General features: G+C 33.4%; 1 protein-coding gene across 5 annotated transcripts in view; it reads right to left on the bottom strand.

Moving 5' to 3' along the window:
• Nucleotides 1-19974, bottom strand: part of LOC118203893 (uncharacterized) — a 233753-nt gene that overhangs the window by 68423 nt on the left and 145356 nt on the right. For all 5 annotated transcript variants that reach the window (XM_085813843.1, XM_085813842.1, XM_085813846.1 and 2 more), the window contains 3 exons: nt 14388-14468; nt 9635-9724; nt 3879-4686 (listed from right to left, as the gene is read on the bottom strand). In XM_085813843.1, the coding sequence (XP_085669969.1) occupies nt 3879-4686; nt 9635-9724; nt 14388-14468 (979 nt within the window). The remainder of the gene's footprint in view (nt 1-3878; nt 4687-9634; nt 9725-14387; nt 14469-19974) is intronic.

The following is a 19974-nucleotide window of genomic DNA, read 5'->3' as shown; positions in this document are numbered from 1 at the left end:
GGATTTCGTCCAAATATCCTTTCCCCATTCCTTTTTACCCAGAAATCACAAACTATTTATTTAATGCCAAGTCCAGTTCTTTTTATTCTTAGTTTAACAGTTGCCAAGCTATTTTAAAGCTTGAAATATTAATAACTCCTTTGATAGGAATACCAATACTGAGGATTTAATGACTCATGATGCCAAAGTATCACATAATTCATTACATCACACTTAACAATACTGTGAAACCTGCCATGAATATAATCCATAGTGGTCAGAAGCACAGAAACATAAATCTGGGCATTAGTCCGATTAGAAATGGCAGCCAGCTGCCATGATATGAAAGTTAATAATATTAGTGACAACATATGTATTATCACAGGCTGTTAAGATTATGCAAACAGTCAATGGAAGAATTTGCTGTTACACAAGGCAACTATACCAAAAATAACAGCAATGTGTAGCTGCAAAATATATCTGGTATAGGTTTTATGTCCTAGTCACTTAAATATTTGGACGTGGTGACGAAGGATGAAACAAGATTCATCATCGAAAATGATGCAATTCCACTATGATCATCAATCTAGCACGTCTCAAGTAACAATCCTACCTCTGCTTCAGTGTTACCAGAAATTTATGAGCTAAAGTAGCAAAAGAAGAATAAAAAAGTAACCATAAGCAACATGCGATGTCAAAGTTCATGCAATTTTTATGTGACGTAAATACGTCTGACAGTTTACATGACCTCTGACCCAATCATAAATTCAAACTCCCTGTGTTCCACAAATTATGGAATATTATTAAATTCTTGGTTGTTTCATTACATATATTAGTTTTGACAGAAATCTTAAATCAATGTTGCTAATTCTCAACCGTTTAAATCCTCATTTCTGCTTTTAATTAATTTTCAGTTAATTTAGGTTTTTAGTTTTAGATAATTTGTTCACATTAACTGTTAGGTGCTTTCTCATGTTTGGATTATTAACAATTTGTACTTATTCTCTTGAGTTTATTTTTATATGTGCTTTACACAATTTTCAAAAAGTCTTTTTTTTTTCTTTCTACTCAATTTTCAAACATGACATTTTTAGGCCAAGCATTTTGAAATTGAGCTCTGAAATGTTTTTTTTTTTTTTTTTTTTTTTTTTTTTTTTTTAATGTTACTCATAATTACCACTTTAACAACAATAATCTGACTTTGGAACCTTGGAGATCACTAAAATATTAAACAAGGTAATCAATCAAACATGTGAAAACACCTGCAAACCAGCCTTGAAAACTTAGTGCATATGCAGTCATAGACCATGATTGCAGGACTGCCAATAGCCAGCTTTTATTTAAACTTAAATAAATAATTACTTTTCAGTTTTAATAAATAATTAGATTAACATATATATATTTTGCGATACATTAAAATTTTTTTAATGTAGCAAAAAGAAGCACAAGGAAATGAGTGAAAACCAGAAAATTTGCAAAACTGCATAGACAAATTTTAATGGCACAAATTCGGCAAAAGTAGCAAAATTTTGAAAAAACTGCATGATCTAACAATGCTGTCTCTGCCAAACAGAGTGGAACTGTGAGAGAAGCTACAAGTTCATCTGCACCTGGTGTAGCAACCTGTACTATGGAAAGCAACAATACTGGAAGATTGACAGCCCACTGTACAATAAAATGATCTTGCCTTGCAAATACATGCAGCTTTGCTGGCATTCATACAAGTGGACACACAAACACAATGCCAAAGGAATGTGGCACAACACCAACACTGAACTGACAGTGTTTATTGGTATAGGAACAACAAAGCACCACAAAAAAACTGGGTTTGACTCTATATTGGACTGGTGCTAATCAAATGCTGGTGCCCTAAAAAGCAATAATCACATCAATTTCTTTCTAATTTGATTATTCCAAATCTTAGTCACGTTGTGCAATGCCCACTGCATAATAGTATCTTTCTACATAGTATTAATAGTATACCTGTGACAACTTTGTGAAGGCGACATATTAATCCTTTTATTTATTATTTTATCATTATCAAAATTACTCCTTTATCGCATTGATTACATGCTAACTATTGCTGGCAGTATAACATTACCAATCTATGTGCATAACTTGTTGCCAGTGCCTTCTTACAACAGCAAATGAATGAGCCGCAGGTTGGACAATAGTTTGTACATAGCAGTATGGGTATTCTCTCACGCCTGATTATGTATATAATTTTCACCTGGGGTAGAACAGCTTCTTGGTTTTTAAAAACAAATAGAACAGCATTCCTGGTTTTAAAAACAAACAGATTTAAAGTCAACAGCAACTTGTATGTTCACATACTGACTCTGCCACCCATTTTACAATACATAGGTTGCATAGTTGCAATATACACAGTGTTCACAATACCTAGCTTTTATTTTTGCAATCACTGGTTGTAGACATATACTTCCAATAATAAAATGTTTTAAATGATACATTTTAATGAATTTAAATGAAATTACAATTTATGTTTGGGAAAATTTTCTAAAATGTATGTTTTGTTTTAAAGAAATCAATTTTATAAAAATTAAAAAGCAATTTTTCAGGAAAATTTTGTATTTGTTATTTAAAAAATATAGTATTTTGACTCCCGTATGAAAAAAACTGAGATATTTAATTTCAATACTACTGATATCTGACATCATTTTGAAGTTGCACCGAGAAATTGGTCATTAAATTAGAGTAATTCGAGGTTTATTTCCCTCCCTTTTAACACATTCAACGACATTCTTTTGTAATTTACTAGCATGTTTATTTATAATTTTGTTATGCTAAAAGAATTTTCACACAAGCAATTTATGCTTCCGAAAATTCTCATCAAATTTTATTACTTTAGAAGAGCATTTCTTAAATCTGTTGGTTGCACCCCCAAATGTGATCACTGAGCCAATTGGAATCATGAAAATTTAATTCAAATACATGAATTTAAAGAAAAATTTAGTCACTATCCCTTCATTATCTTCAATTTATTATATTACATTTTCTGCACTACAAGCTGAGCTGTAAAATTATATTTACATACTGAAAAATACCACTAAGCACCTTATAAACAGTGCCACATTACAATTTCAGCATATAAGAAAATATGATGAGACATTTCTGCAGTTTGGCTTTGCTTTCAACAACTTTGAAGGTAATGAACAACTTTTTTGTTTAATTTGCAATTATGTTTTAGCCACAAAAAAGATGAAGAAATAAAAATTAATAAGGCATCTTGAATCCAAACATCATATGTATGTTAATAAAACAAAAGAATATTTTGAAATACTGTTAAAATCTTCAAATAAAGAGAAAATATATTTTGGGAAATTCATGAAGGCTAGCAAAAAACATTTGCTTGCATTATACCAAGTTTCATATCTGAATGTTAAAAGCATCACTGAAGAAGATCTTGTACTGCCTTGATAACTGATTCCCTTGAAAAATATTTATACCTTTCCAAGGCTGGTAAACAGCCTTGGAAAGACTGTTTACCATCTGATGATAAACAGCAGATGGCTCTGATGACAAGTGGTTATAATGTTTTAGTTATTCAGTGTATATTGATATAGTTATTAACCCATACCTTGAGTACAGCACAATTTTCACTTTCTTCATAACATTTTAAACTTTTTTTTTTAAAAATACAGTTACAGGTTTGTTCATAATTAAAACCAGTAAAAATGAAAGCATTTAACACTATTAATTATTTTACTAATTACTTCCCTATCCCAATCTATTTATATTATTCCATTGTTGCATTTTGAGTGGCCTTTCTTTCTTTGAATGACATATTTTAACAGCATTCATGAGTTACAAAATATTAAGAAGCTTGTTAAGCATGGCAATAATATAAATATACGTATAATTTGAATTATAGAAAATACCTCACAATCCTCTGTCTGGATGATTCTGTTACATGTCTTTGGTAAAATGACAATGGAATATGGTTTGATTGCAGATTCAATATCTAAATGATGTTTTCTCATTTCATCACTAGAATAATTCTGTAACATTTTTATAAACTGTGGTATATTAATATCTAACTTATTTTCCACAGAACTATTTTCAGCACTGTTGCTTTCTGCACTGGAAATGAAATTTGATGGGATAGACTGAACACTGTTGCTTAATTTTCTGATTTGTAACAGTTCATCATTATTAATGGAACTAGTGCTTCCAAAACTTGTGAGTTTATCATCTACAACAATACGTTTTCTCAGTTTTGATACAACAGATAGAAGGGATTCTGAATTACGTCTAGAATTGTCTACACCTGAATTAACAGTATAACTTTGACTTCTTTGAACATTTTCAGTTGGTGGCAAATCAGAAAGTTTTGATGAAACAGGGCTGTATTCCTTTGCATCTGGATTGAGGTAAGAACTTCCAGAGGTAACAGATTTGTTTTCATCTTCTTCAAAAGTCTCAATAATGTTTGAACTATAAAAGGTTTCATCATTAAAACTTAAAGAATTTCGGCATTTATTGTATGCTGCTACAACATCTGCAGCAACACATACATATGTATTCCCAACATATGCAAAGCGTATGTTATTTTTCAGAAATTCTCCAATGCCACCACAATCAGCTATCATTATGTTTGCCTCTGTAGGAAAATTTTTCAGTTCATCTACTAAAATAGGATCATCAATTCGAAGAGGTCCTCTTAAAGTTAAAAGTTCTTCCAAATATCTAAAAGAAAAGAAATAAAAGTTTTATTATGCATTATAACAGATATCTTCTTATACATTTCCAGAGTAAAACTAAAATTTACAAAACAAAAAAAAAAAAAAAAATAACTGGGGGGGGGGAGAAAGAAATCTGAAAGGTTTCAAATTGAAATTACGTCCAAAGGGCATTTTTTTAACATTTTGTGCATTACCTTTATTTACTAAACATCATGTTCTTCACACTTACACCATTAAATTCAGTTCATGAGCAATATTGCAAAAAAATTTTAATTTGAGCATATCTTTAGAATTTCCAATACACAGTCTCACACGCTAGAGATAAAAATGTTTTTTCTATACAACATTGCCATTGTAGGTTTGGAAATCCTTGTGCTTGTTATAGTCAAGAATTTGTTACAATTTTACAAAGTATGAAATCGATAATAAAACAAATTCTAAATTTCAGCTTCCAGATGCCCATATTCGCAGTAGGATTATATCATTTCAAAATTTAATGGCTCTAGGTATCGTTGTTTTATCACAATGCGAGAAACATACATAAATTTACGCAGATTCTTCATTATTTAATTTCTTAAAATATAATACAGGGCGATAGTATTTGGTGGCAACAGACTGAACAGTGAAACGGACATTCAGAGCGATTCGATGCAAAATCGCAATACAAAAACAATAGTCCCTCAGGTCACAAAACCCCTTTGGACTAAAAACTCAAGAATGCTTAATACAGCTTATATGAAAAAATACACATTTATAAAAAGGACCTGGAATTTTGATTCATTTCAAGACAAATTGGACATATCAACATTCATGGCACAGAATCACTAGAACAGTGATTCTCAAAGGGGATGCACTGTCCAGAGAAATTTGTGCCAGATATAAAAATAAATATAGTTACTTTATTATATCATTTCATTATGGATATATATGGTTCTTTTTGTCAACCTGTCATTATAATGTTAATTAACATGGTTTTTCTTGCAAAGAGCAGCCTGTTTAGTTTATACCATGCTTCATTGTGATGCTGGATCAGATGACATGAGAACAGCAGAATTTTAGGATGTGGAAATTTATTTAATGACGACATGGAATTATGACATAAAATCACATACATTTGCTTTATGGAAGGAACATCATGTGGCTTTTTAATAGCCTTTTAATTTCATAATAGTACCTCATTTACTCAAGTCATACTTAAAGATAAGCTTAATAATGTACATGCTCGTATAAGTATTAACATAAGAATATCTTAAATCGAAACATTTCTTCTCTCACTACCAGAAAACACTCTCAACTCAGATCAAGGAAAAAGAATAGATCAGCATTTTGCCAATAAAAGAGAATGACATCATGATCATGTAACAGAAAAATACACCAAACTAAAAATGGATAAATTACTTAAAAAGAAGCATGACATTGAAGAATCTGAGTCTGGAAGTGAACAGAAGTTATTCAAGCTTTGGTTCTTGGACCCAAAATGAAGATCATATACTGCCACTATGTTTAGTATATGGATGTAAAAGAGCATATGAATAATTTTTTCTAGTAAATTGAGTGAACATTTTTAAAACTATATACTTTAATTTACAAGATAAATCAAAGTTTTTCAAGAGATTGTCTGAATAGCAAACAAAAGCAGCAAATTCTTTTAGAAGCATAATAACTGCTTCTGATAAATCTCTAATTGTTTCTTATCAAATATCAGAACAAATAGGGGAAAAAAAAAGTAAGCTCATCATACGTGAGTCAGTTTGCCTGCATGTAAAAAAATGGTCATGACAATGCTAGGAAATGAAGCAGCAATAAAAATAATCAAGATTTTTTCTGCCTAACGATACAGTTTACAGGAGTATTGTAGAAATGTCTTCTGATATCGAGAAAAATGTATATACTAATATACTGTAGTATTCATATTTTGTATGGTAAGTTGACGAGACATTACCTACATGGTGACACTCTTATTCATCCATTTTATTAATGAAGGTCAAATGGGAAATCAGTTCCTTTTTTGCAAAGTTATGGGAGTCTGCAAAAGGCGAGCACTTTGCTGTTAAAGGCCTTACATTTTTATTTATTTTTAAAAGAATGTTAACATAACTGATTACTTACTTCAACTTTGATGGCAACAACACAGAGAGAAAACTAAAAGATGTTTTAGATCAGATAGTTCCGATGTTAATCTTTACTAAAATAACATCTGTTAAACTATTTATTCAAAAACTTCACATCAATATGGATTCACAACACAGTCACCACGTTTACACATTAGGGTGAGGAAAGGCAGCTGTGAAAGGAGTACTTTCCTGTGTACACAAGTTATGACAAGAACTTTCTCCCCCCTTTTTTTGACGAGATGAAACAATTAAATTTTTGTAACCTCCTTCAGTGCGAATTTTGGATTTCCAAGTTACACTATTAACCTGATTTATTTCAGCAGCTCAATATTTTGAATATTAGCATTCAAAGGTCTCATGTCTACTGACAAAATGAAAGCATTTTAAAGAAAGCAATAGAATTAGAAAAGAAAAGCTAATGTAAGTAATTTGGAAGTGTCCATTAGTAATCTCTACATATAATAAAAGAAAGAGTCTGTCTGTGTGTCTTTCATTCGCGTTGCGCATAAGCTAATAGACCCACGGCTACGAAATTTGGTACATACATAGGTGCATCTAGACAAAAGCCAGTGCACCTCAAAGCGATTTTTTCGAAGTTCGAATTAGAATTTTTAAAATTTTATGTTTTGTGACGAAATCGCATCATTTTGAGACACAATGGGCTATAGGAAAGCGAGATTTTACTCTACACACTCCATTTTCACATCATCATGAAACGTAGGCACTTAGCTATTTTACGAACTTATATAAATTTCGCGTTTCAATAAATCCATTAAATACGAATTTATTTAACAAAGGGAGCTTAACACCTTTTCAACGGCATTTTTTTAAAAAAAGTTTATTTTAAAAAATGTACAGTTTATTTTTCTTTGATTTTTGGACACCTTAAACTTTCATCCTTGCGACTGCTTTTGCAAAAAGAATTTTGAAAAAATGATAATATTTTGTATTTTTAAAGATTTTTTTAAATGAAGTTTCCGAGTACACTTCTCACATCTTTAAAAATATGATTTTGGCAACAATTTTCTTTTCTTATTGTTGATAGATTTTTGATGAAATCTCATTATTTTGAATAGTTTCATTCTTTTAGAAATATGGGTTTGGCAACAATTTTTCATCTTATTTCTTATGTCAATGTTTTAAAGAGATTGGCATATTTCATTGTCATTTTTTTATATATATAATACATTTTTATTTATTTATTTATTTTATTTTTTACTTATTTTTGATAAAGTTGTTCTGCAGAGTAAAATTCTGCGTGGAATTTTTTGTTTTGAGTTTCTTCCATGTTATTTTTTGCTTATTTCACTATTTGTAAGATTTTGAAAAGTTTTGCTGATTTTTTTTCTTCAACAGAAAGTTGGTTAATTTTTTTTTATTAGGATAATTAATATTTGTATTAAGGGATATAGCTTATTTCATTGTAATTTTTTCCCCTTGAAAATATAAGATAAATTATCATCAATTATACTTTGCTTTTCAGAATTTTTTGTTTTTTGTATTCTTTTATGTTATTTATTGCTCCTTTCACCGTTTTGGAGATATTTAAAAGTTTTGAGTGATTTTTTTACGAAACGAAGTTTTTAATCCCCTTTATACTATTTGAGTTCTTAAGATTTTGCAAAGGGAAGTTGGTTAATTTATTTATTAGGATAATTAATATTTGTATTAAGGAATATTGCTTATTTTATTGTAATTTTGTTATACGTAATAACTTTGTTTTTATGAAGTTGTTCTGCAGAGTAAAATTCTATGCAGTTTTTAAATTTAACGTTTGGTGTTCCCTTCAGCCATTTTTTTTTCGTACCTTTAAAAGTCAGACGAAGGCTGGCAGGGAAGCTGCTAGTACTTACATAAATGAAACACAATAACAGTTGGAAATTTAAAAGAAAAACTGAATTCTTATTTTCCATCACTTAACACTAAACAATATGATTGGATATTGGATCAGATATCCATTCGTGGGAACTTCAAATGATTTTGGTTCATGATTTAACAGAAGAAGACGAACTGGTAGCTACGGTTTATTAAAAATGGTCAACATAAAGCAAAAACAAATTTTGGCTTCTGAGGATTGTTCCCCCCCCCTAAAAAGTCTAAAATGGGCTATTTCTTTACGAGTGAAAAAACTATTGAAAACAGAAGTAAGTATCAGAGATTCTTAAAAATAGTATGATGGTTTTGTAATTCTGTAATTAAATAAACCCTAATACTGTTAGTTGTCACCTAGTGTTTTCCAAATTTCAATCAGAGGACATTAATAATTTAAAAATAATGAATTCAATAAAATGAGGATTTAACAATTATGCATATAATTAAATGATACGAAGTTTAAAAGAGAAATATTATTAAGACAAATGTATTCAAAATAATATTCACACTGAAGATATGTTCAAATGTTAACCATTTCTACTTATGACAGTAAGACAATCACGGACTAAATAAAAAAGTATTATCAGAAATGACTTGCTCCTATTAGTTTGAATAAATGAGGCTTTGCAGCATAAATTTCCTTATTTTAAGCATATTTTTTTATTTAGAAATACTTCACATCACCAAAACCAATTCGCTAGTAATATAAAAATTATTACCTCATTACTCATAAAACTTTCATGAACAGAAAAATATACAACCATTACCTACCCAATATTTCATTTTTTAAGTCATCCCCAAGAAAGATTCACTATTTTTGCCCCCTTTTTTTTACAGAAAGATTCACTATTTTTGCCCCCTTTTTTTTACAAAGTACGCCTATTATATACTTGAGTATTTACTACAAATTGTAATTGGAATGATGTAAAGTTTCTAAAAATTAAATATTATGCAATATTGACTTACGAGTATACATTACTCTTGATACTTTCCAATTCAGTAGGACCACCATGTGAACCAAGCAGGTCGGAAGTATTAATTTCATTTCCTTCATTACTATCATGGGAAAAAAAAGATATACAGAGCAAGTATCTCTTCAAAATATGAAATAAATTATGATTTGATTTGCTTGAATAATAACATACATGGAAAGAAATGCACAAAAATGAAATAGCAAATAATAAATACGGAAAACATGAACTCCTTAACTATAAACTGTATCTCATAGTAATAAAGTTCATTACTTGAAATAACCAGAAAATAATAAAAACTATCTTCATATTTACATACATGATAAGTAATAACTCAGTTCCATTCACAGAAAGGTATTTAATACTAAAAAGCGAGCTATCAGATAAAAGTTTCTACATACAATTTAGATTTCATTTAGTTATTTACAATAATTCTTTCACACAGTTAAGCTACTTTATCCAAGTTTAATACAACATGTTTTTTTCTTCTTCTTCTACTTCTTTTTTTTTTTTTAATTGTACAAAAAACTAACTATCCTTCTGAAGTTACAGAAGAAATATCCTTTAAGGTTACTCTTAAGACAACATGAATGTAAAATTAGTACAAAAACAAATAATACACTTAATTACAGAAATCGATACTATTTACATGCGTTTGAAAATATATATAAGTACGAGGGTTGGAACTTTAATAGTGGCAACTATTTATTTACAAGGGATACAGAAGTGATTCATGTCACCATGTTTTACAGTCCTTCAATATAGTCGCCAGCATTGTGTACAACCCGTTTCCTACGATGTGGAAGTCGCAGAATACCTGTAGCAGCGCCTGTTTTGTTGATAGTTTGAATGGACCGATCTACTGCCGCAAGAATCTCAGGAACAGTTTGGAAGCGAGTGCCACGAAGTGGTTCCTTCATCTTAGGAATTAAGTCATAGTCACAAGGGCTTAGATCTGGGGAGTATGGTGGATGATAAAGCACTTCCCAGCCCCATCGCTTGAACAAATCAGTCACAGCTTACGCTGCATGCGGTCGAGCATTGTCATGCAAAATGAGAGGAGTGTTCTGCAGAAAGTGTCGCCGTTTTTTTCTCAAAGCTGGTCGGAGATTGTGCTCCAAAAATGAGCAGTAATACTGCGCAGTGACGGTCTGCTGTGGGAAAACGGTATGCGTTAGGATGACACCATCACAGTCGTACACGAGAATCACCATAACATTCACATTGCTGGGGTTCTGAAGAAATTTCAAACGCCGTGGTGACGCCATTCGTTTGATTGGCGTTTCAGTTCTGGCTGGTACGATTGGGCCCAAGTCTCATCCAGCGTAATGATACGGCGTAAAAAAGCATCTCCTTCGCACTCATAGCGCTCCAGGTGGGTTCGGGCAGCATCGTATCATAGCCATTTCTACATTTCCGTCAATTGATGTGGAACCCATCGTGAAGCAATTTTTCTCATGGACAGGCGTTCCTTCAGAATGTGCAGCACAGTCATATGTGCTAATCGTGTTTGTCCGGCCAGCTGACGAATCGTTTGGTGACGATTACTGTCCATTAGTGCGGCAACAGGTTGCACGTCTGCATCGCTGACACTCGGACGACCTGGCCGCAGCATGTCTGCCACCTTTTGGCGTCCTTCACTGAATGCTTTCACCCATCTTGCAACGGTTCTGTAAGGCAATGCAGATTCCCCGCAAGCCTCTTGAAGCCCTTGATGACACTGTCGTGCTGTACGACCTCTGGCACATTCAATTTTTAAACATCGTTGTTCTTGTTTTAAAAACATCCTGACAACACTTACTTTAGACCGCGAGCTAATACAAGAATCTGTTCTTCGCGTCACTCTGCATGCGCGTGACGTAGGCAGGACGAGTCTTTTTGCTGAGAGGTAAGGTAGGTATGTAGTTCACACGTGGTATACGTGATATTCTTTGGTTTTGTTGCATAGCGTTTTTTTCAGCTGTGTTGCCACTATTAAAGTTCCAACCCTCGTATATATAAAGAACTATTTAAAAAAAATCACACAATAAATGAAAAAAGACAAGAATTTTCTTAAAAGTAATTCAAAAGGAACTTTTACAGGGAATATATCTATCCCTCACATGAATGCAAGCCTGACAATTCTCTATGTAGTCAATTAAGGTAATAGTTCATTCCTTAAATCCTACTGCAGTTCATTCAATGATTTTGGATAACACGGTTGCTATTTCTTCTTAACCAGAGAAAGAGCTGTCCCATTAAGCAGTGGTCTCAAAACTTAAATTGCTCACAGGCTGCATGCACAATCCGAAAACAACTGATGGGCCAGAATCTTATTTGAACAAAATTTAAAATATATCAATAAATTTAAAATTTTGCTCAAATCATACACAAATAATAATAATAATATTGTAGAGCGAAAAAATTTCAACATATGCTTATTTTCTACCTGAAATCTGAAGTCGGTACCTTCAAATAATTTTTCTTTGGTTACACTTTGTAATACAAATATACTGACAGCTAAATCTTACATTTTTCAGACTGACGCTTATTTAAAATAACTCCAACATGTTTAATTACTCATTAACTTAAATAATCATTGAAATGAAAGAAATTATAAAAGATTTTTTAACTTTTCAGCGAAAATTTTAAAAGTAGGACAAAATTGAGAATAAATAACAACTTGTGTCTCATTCTCATATTTATTATACTTTTTTTTCACACGTAAATAAAAATACATATGTAATAAATTATAAATGTCTCTTATTTCTTACGACAGCTTGACACTTGATAGTATTTTGATTTTGACAAAGTTTGTAGCCTTGGAGAGAAATTACTATTATCACAGACTGTAGATGGTCATCGATCAATCATTTTTTTAAAAATTAATTTTCAACAGCAAAGAAAAGCTCTTCACATATAAAGGTACTCCCAAACAAAGAAATTATTCTAATTGCAAAAATTCATATCAGAACTCACTTATTTTTGGACAAGTACAAATATATTAATAAAACCTAATAAAATCTGTATCTTCAAATTTATGGAACAAGATTTTTATCACACTGTAAATGAATCAGCTCAAGTTATTGATTAGATTTACTGATGCATAATTCACATTAGTTTTTAATGGTAATGGGAAAATAATGTAAATTTGGACTTCGAATAATTCAGATCTTGAAATCTTTGTTATACTGTATTCATAATTGAAATGTCTTTGCAGGTCACATAAAATTGCTTCAGGGATTGCAATGTGGCCTGTGGGTGGTTAGTTTGAGACCACTGCCATAACACTTCAAATGAATTCATCAGTTACTCAAGCTGGCCAGTGTACTTTCCAAATACCCTGATCCTTAGGATGTGGGCTAACTGTAACTTTCTAGGAAAACGGCAGATGATTTATCATGCATTGTGAAAAATTTTGCCATCTTACAGCATTCAGAAATCCACCAACAAAACAGATTATTATGAGTAATCAGATTCCTATCTAAACTAAGTTACAGATCCCCTTGCAAGTGTCCTTCGCAAGAATGCTAAACTAAGTTGTTTCATTATGAGGTTCCTTCCACCATCACACAGCTCTAATAATTCTAACACCTTTATGTAGAGCACTTGGATTCATTAGTGAGCATTACTAAACTCCTCTATTACCTGCTCCATATAGCATGTATTCAATTAAAGTATTTGAATTACTCTGCATAAATGTATTAGGGAAAACATCAAATGAAAAAACTTCCATTAATACTTCTCTCATTTGAAGCTTTTTTCGTACAGCTGAAGCAGATATACATCCTCCTGTTGCTAACAGTACACTGAATTGTATTTATAGTTCTACATCTGGCTAAAAAAGGCAGCTATTAACAGAAGTTGATATCAGTAGGTAATTTGGAACTGCTCGTTTTGAAATCAGTACTCAACACAAAAAGAATTTCATAAAAATAAAATAAAATAAAAGATTTTCTGTAATTTTTAACCATTTTGGCCCTTTAGCCCATGGCAGATGTATTTCTGCCTACCAACTGATTGCCTTCTTTTAATGAAATTTCTCTGAAATACATCATACAATATTTCAGGCACAAATTTTCAAAGTTTTGGTTCCAAATAATTAATTTTAGGCTAAAATCATATTAAAATCAAATAAAATATGGCCCATATGCATCTTAACTGACTTTTTCAGAGAGATTTCATAAAGTGAAACATTGCAGAAAGAAGTAAGTGGAACACCAGAAATTCAACAAATGTTTTCACAGGTATAGTTCCACTGCACTATCCAATCCTGATCCAAATTTGATAGAACTCATGCCAGGAGACAAATGTGAGAGTCTCCCACCCCTCTTCTCTTACCATCTAATTAATATTTGAGAGTACTTTTAAGTATCCTCTTACCACACAGACACTATACTCATAGAAAAATTCATATCTTTTCCAGCATCGCTAACCCCGATACCATTCAGGGTAACAAAAATTTAAAACAAATCTACATTAGTAACACCCCGCCAAAAAAAAAAAAAAAAAAAAGCGGTACAAAACAAATCCGTTCATAGCTGCATAACTAAATATCTTTTTTTTAAAATTAAATCTGTATACGAATATAGCTAATTAAATTGATTGCAAACTCAAATTTGGCCTACTAATGATAAAGCAACCTAAAAATTGAGAAGGGGGGATATATTTATAATTGAATTATAATACAAGTAACAAATGATTAAATGAATAGCATTCTTTCTTTTAAAAGGAAATTTTAACATGCGAACTCATGAAAATATACTTACATATTACCATCTGACCATCGACTTGGAAAAAAAAGCTGAGAACATTTTTGTGGAAAGCTAGTTCTCTTCTCGAAATTATAACTATAATGAAATTTAAAATACTCTTAGAACAAAATCTAATGGTATAAATGAAACAATTTTCATTAGATAATATTTTCTGCTTTGAATTAACTATTAACTATATAGCGATGAAAAAACTACTCTTAGAACATAATCTAATGGTATAAATGAAACAATTTTCATTAAATAATATTTTCTGCTTTGATTTAAACTATTAACTATATAGCGATGAAAAAAAAAAATATAATCACAGAATATCAGACATTAACAAAAAGCAAAAGCTACTAATATTACAGGTATAAATATTTAAGTCCTCCATATCTCCTGCAGAATGTTAAAACACTTTGCTTTAACAAGAAAAAGCATTGAGAAAGTTTATTTTTATTGAATAACTTTACATGATATTTTATAAAGCCTAGAATTGACTGTTGGGACAAACTACTGCTAAAAAAGTGTGATTTTTTTGGCGCAAAACCAAAAATGATTATTATGCGCCAAACGCGAGGTCGATGAAATCATGAATAAAGGATGTTTTGAAATTGCTTACCAAATCCAGAGGATGAAGTCATATAAACACAAGTTAAAAGCACACATTAAAATACAATACACAATCTTCAAACCAGATTATATTAGATAATAAAAGCCAGTCTCTTTTAAATAATAAAATAAATTACAATTGACCTCTCTTCCGATTAAACGGTCAAGAGGTAAGTCACAGCTATTAAAATATTTCTGACGAAGATTATTAAAACCTGGACACTCAACTAAAATATGACGGACAGATACACAAACATTACAATTTAAACAAATAGGCTGATTTTCAGCTTTTAGAAGATAGTTATGTGTCACTGTAGTGTGACCAATACTGAGGCGAGCCAAAAGAACTTTTTCCTTTCGATTTCTACTAAAATCTCAACACACTATTCTAGGCTTGTTGTCAACCTGAACATTCCAAATTTGCTGCCACTTCTTCCGGATCTTTTCTTTGATCACATAACAGATATCTCTGAAAGGGATGAGGCGACTCGATGGTTCAAAAGCAGATTTCACAGTGACATCCGCCAGCTCATTTCCCTTTATTCCTGCATGTCTGGGAACCCAGCAGTACAGGATTTCATATCCACGACTCGTCAAGTTTATATGTATTTCCAGAACATCCACTATTACAGAGTTTTGAGTATCAGAAAAAGCTTCTAACGCTTTTAGCGCACTATACGAGTCTGTATACAATATGAATTTCTTGTGGCACAGCTTTGAGATGTACAAAAGACCATAATAGATTGCAGTTAGTTCAGAAGTTAAGACTGAGAAACCATTGTGCAAACGTCTGCCCTCTATGTGATCTTGAAATACAAACACCATCCCAACATAATCATTTGACTTGGATCCATCTGTATATATCAGATAATAACTGCTATATTTGTGCCTATGCTCAGCAAAGAGTTGTCTGTATATGATCTCGTTAGTGCTTGCCTTCATGTAATGCTTGAAAACATCAAGAAGCTGAATCCGTGCATTTTCCCAAGGTGGGATTTTAAAATTCTGCACTGCTTGGGGGCGCATATCAGAGAGGGAAAGTTCCTCAATGACAGGCCGAACTCTTAAAGGAAAGGTAGGCACACAGGATGGACGTGTTACACACATTATCAAGTAAGCACAGCTTATTGGGATGCTCAGGTCGAGATATAATATTAAAATATTGCAAAAGGATCAACAAACATACAGGCTCTGGACAGGAGAAGTTCTGAAAGCTCCTGAACAAATTCACAGGATCTAGTTTTAACAATACTGGTGACCGAGTGGATCTGTAAACAACTGAGCCATAGTCCAGTTTAGAGCGGACAAGCACTCTGTAAATGTGAAGCATAGAGCAACGCTCTACACCCCAGGAGGTGTTCACCAACACTTTTAAAATATTTAGAGTTTTTAAACACTTCTTTCTCAGGTTTAAAACATGAGAAAAGAAAATCAACTTTCAGTCAAACATCACCCCTAAAAATTTTACTTCAGGCGCAACTGGAATAATTGTACCCTTCAGATATAACTCAGGCTCAGGATGGAGACCTCGCTTCCTACAAAAGTGCACGCACAGTTTTCTGTTTCAAAAATGTAAATCCCTGTTTGTCTGACCATTCTTGGATCTTATTCAGAGCCATCTGCAATTGCCTCTCTATGTATCTCATGTCTGCCCCTCGACAGCTAATCTGTAGATCATCAACATAAAGAGATCCCAAGATGGTGGGAGGAAGTTCTTTTAATACAGAGTTTATTTTTAAACTGAACAGGGTTACACTAAGCACAGTGCCTTGAGGCACACCCTCTTCCCGTTCAAAAACATCCAATGATACACAGCCAATCCTTACTTGAAAAGTTCTAGTGTTCGAAATTCTGAATGAAAATTGGTAGGTTGCTGCGCAAGCCACTCTCGTGAAGATCCCGAAGTATACCATATCTCCATGCCTTATCATAAGCTTTCTCAATGTCAAAGAATACCGAGACAAGGTGACTTCTTCTTACAAAAGCTTTTCGAATGGATGTCTCTAAGAGGAGCATGCTATCTACGGTTGTTCTCCTCTTTCGAAAACCACTTTGCTAAGGCGATATAATATTATTCTTTTCCAAGAAGTAGACTAGGTGGCTGTTTATCATTTTTTCAAACAGCTTGCTTAGGCAACTCGTAAGGGCAATTGGCTGATAGTTGGAGGGATTCCTTGGATCTTTCCCCGGCTTAGCAATAGGAATTACAATAGCTTTCCTCCAGGCACTGGGAAAAGTACACTCCTTCCACACTCTATAGTAAAGAGTGAGAAGGGAATTCAGTGACTTATAGGACAGATGCTTTAGCATTTCGTAATTCACGCCGTCGAGACCCGGAGAAGACCAATGTGTTTGTAACGAAGCTTTCCTTAATTCATTCATAGTAAAGTCTCTATTATAAGACTCAGATATGGTAGAGTTGAATGCAATGGGATACATTTCAGAGCGCTGCTTGATAGAGAGAAATGCAGGTGAATAGTTTCTGCTGGAAGAAACGGCAGCATATGTCTCACCAATAGTATTCGCAATTTCTTCTATAGAGCTAATCACTTGGCCATCTTTTCCAAAAAGGAAAGCGAGTGGTCTTTATATATTCCACATGTTTCCCTAACTCTCTCCCAAACTCGCTTACTAGGCATAGAGGATATTATTGATGACACATATGAAATCCAGGAATCCCTCTGGCTCTTCCTTCTTACTTTTTGTGCCTTTGCTTTGGCTTTTTTAAATGCCATAAGGTTTCACAGAGTAGGGTATCTACGAAAAATACCCCATGCTTTTTTCTGTTTTTTCAGTGCCTCATGACAGTCACAATTCCACCATGGTTTCGAATATTTTATTATTTTTCCTGATTTTCGAGGAATGAAGGGCATAGCTGTCTGAGTAATAGCAGTTGTAACTGCTTCCACTGCATCATCGATAAGCACATTTTCTACCATTTTCTGTGTGAGCTCTGCAGAGGAAGAGAAGAGTTCCCAGTCTGCCCTATCCAGCATGAACTGAGGGAGTCTCGACATGGGGTTCGCTCCTCTTCGTGCAAGAGATAAAAGAATGGGATAATGATCGCTATTGTACAGATCACTTCCAACACTAAAATTGCAATAGAGATGGTGAACAGATGGCTAGATCAAGAGCGTGGAATGTCCTTGTAGGTTCATGGAAGTAAGTGTCCTGCCATTATTCAGGAGACAGTCTTCAATTACCTGCTCAATTTGTCTTCCTTGTGAATTGGTGTTTTTGCTTCCCCACAACGGACTATGGTCCTTAAAATCACCCATTATGATAAAAGGCTCAGGCAGCTGAGCCACAAGGTCATTTAAATCCCACAGATCAATGTGTTCATTAGGAGGCAAATAAAGAGAAATGACTGAAACTACAATATGAAAATTTACTTGTACAGCGACAACTTGAAGAGATGTTGTCAAAGGAAAGGAACTTGAGGAATAGTCCAGTGAGGTGACACCTCCACTGGCATGCTCACCTGCAAGGTTATCCTTCCTAACGAGAGAAAACCTCCAAAGTTTTGCATGTTGATCTGGTTTCAGATTTGTCTCTTGTATTGCCAAGCACACAGAATGATAAGCATTGATCATAGCTTTGATGTCAAGGAAATTTCGGTGGAAACAACGACAGTTTCATGAGACGAGGGTGGCCATTATAATTGATGTTTGTTCTTTCTGTGTTGCTTTTTAGTTTTCCGCAGAAGCAGATATTCGGGAACTTCCAATCTCTCCTCCACTTCCATACTATCTGAATCTAGAGATTCAGAAATCATTCCATCTACAGAACTATTGCTGGGGTTTCTATTTTTGGTTACTATTTTTGGAGGCACAGTTTTGGGTTTGCTCTGGATTGCTATTTCTTTACTTTGTATGACATGTGTTGGGTTTTCCTTTTTCTTGCTTGCAGGCTGCTGGGATTTATTTGGTGGAGTCTGTGTACTGATTGAAGTTTGGGTGGTTATAGTACGTGTTGATTTGACGATACTGGCATATGATTTGTTTGATTGAGGCTGTGTGCTTTGAACTAGTCTCCTGGCTTTGGCATATGAAATGTTCCTAGAAACTTTTATAGTCTGGACTTCCTTTTCTGATTTCCATTTCGGACAGAAACAAGAAAATGCTGGATGATCACCCTTGCAATTTATACACAATGCGGCAGCTGTGCAATTATCGCTATCATGACCAACTGACGAGCATTGAGCACATGTCAGGTGGCCACGACATGACATCTTGGAATGGCCATAACGCTGGCATTTGAAGCATCGCATAGGGGCTGGAATGTATGGTCGTACAGGACAATTGAGATATCCAGCCTTAATATTCTTAGGCAAATCAGGTGATTTGAAGGTCAGGATCACATGTTTCGTGTCAATCAACTGACCTTCCTTACGCATCTTGATCCGCCTGGCAGCACTGATATTTTGATCGGCTAGCTCGGAAACGAACTCTTCTTCAGAAACAGACAGAAGGTCGACTTCCGAGATTACACCTCTACAAATCTTAAGTGTTTTATATGCTGATACTGTTATATCAATTTGTCCTAGCTTGGCTAGTCGTAGGAGGGAGGCAGACTGTATAGCCAAAATTGTATCGATAAGCAAATCTCAAGATTGGAGATGCTTTATGTTTATTGGCTCACCAATGGAAGAATGAACATACTTCTGAATTACAAATAGAGATAGATTTTGAATTTCACCAGAAGGACTTGAGACTACAACGAAACGGGGGCAATTGTTAGGGCCATTTGCATTTGCATCGGTATGTACTTTTTTAGCAGTAGGTTTTTCAGAATTGGTGCTTGTAGTGACAGGACTGACTGCAAAGTCTTTGATTAAAAATATGTGTGAATTAGCCATATTTGAAAGAGAATAGATTCGGGTCCGATGGCCCCACCCACCTCGGAGCCCAACAAGGGAACACAGATTCCTGTGTTAGGGGTAGCTGGACCTATACACAAACTGAAGCCCCACAGTCGGCTTTCCCGAAAG

Source organism: Stegodyphus dumicola, chromosome 3 (genome assembly GCF_044657685.1).
Source record: "Stegodyphus dumicola isolate Sdum_Otavi_A_Nest chromosome 3, ASM4465768v1".
Classification (NCBI taxonomy): Eukaryota; Metazoa; Arthropoda; class Arachnida; order Araneae; family Eresidae; genus Stegodyphus; species Stegodyphus dumicola.
The sequence above is the reverse complement of the archived record's forward strand: the minus strand, read 5'-3'. Positions and strand labels throughout refer to the sequence as shown.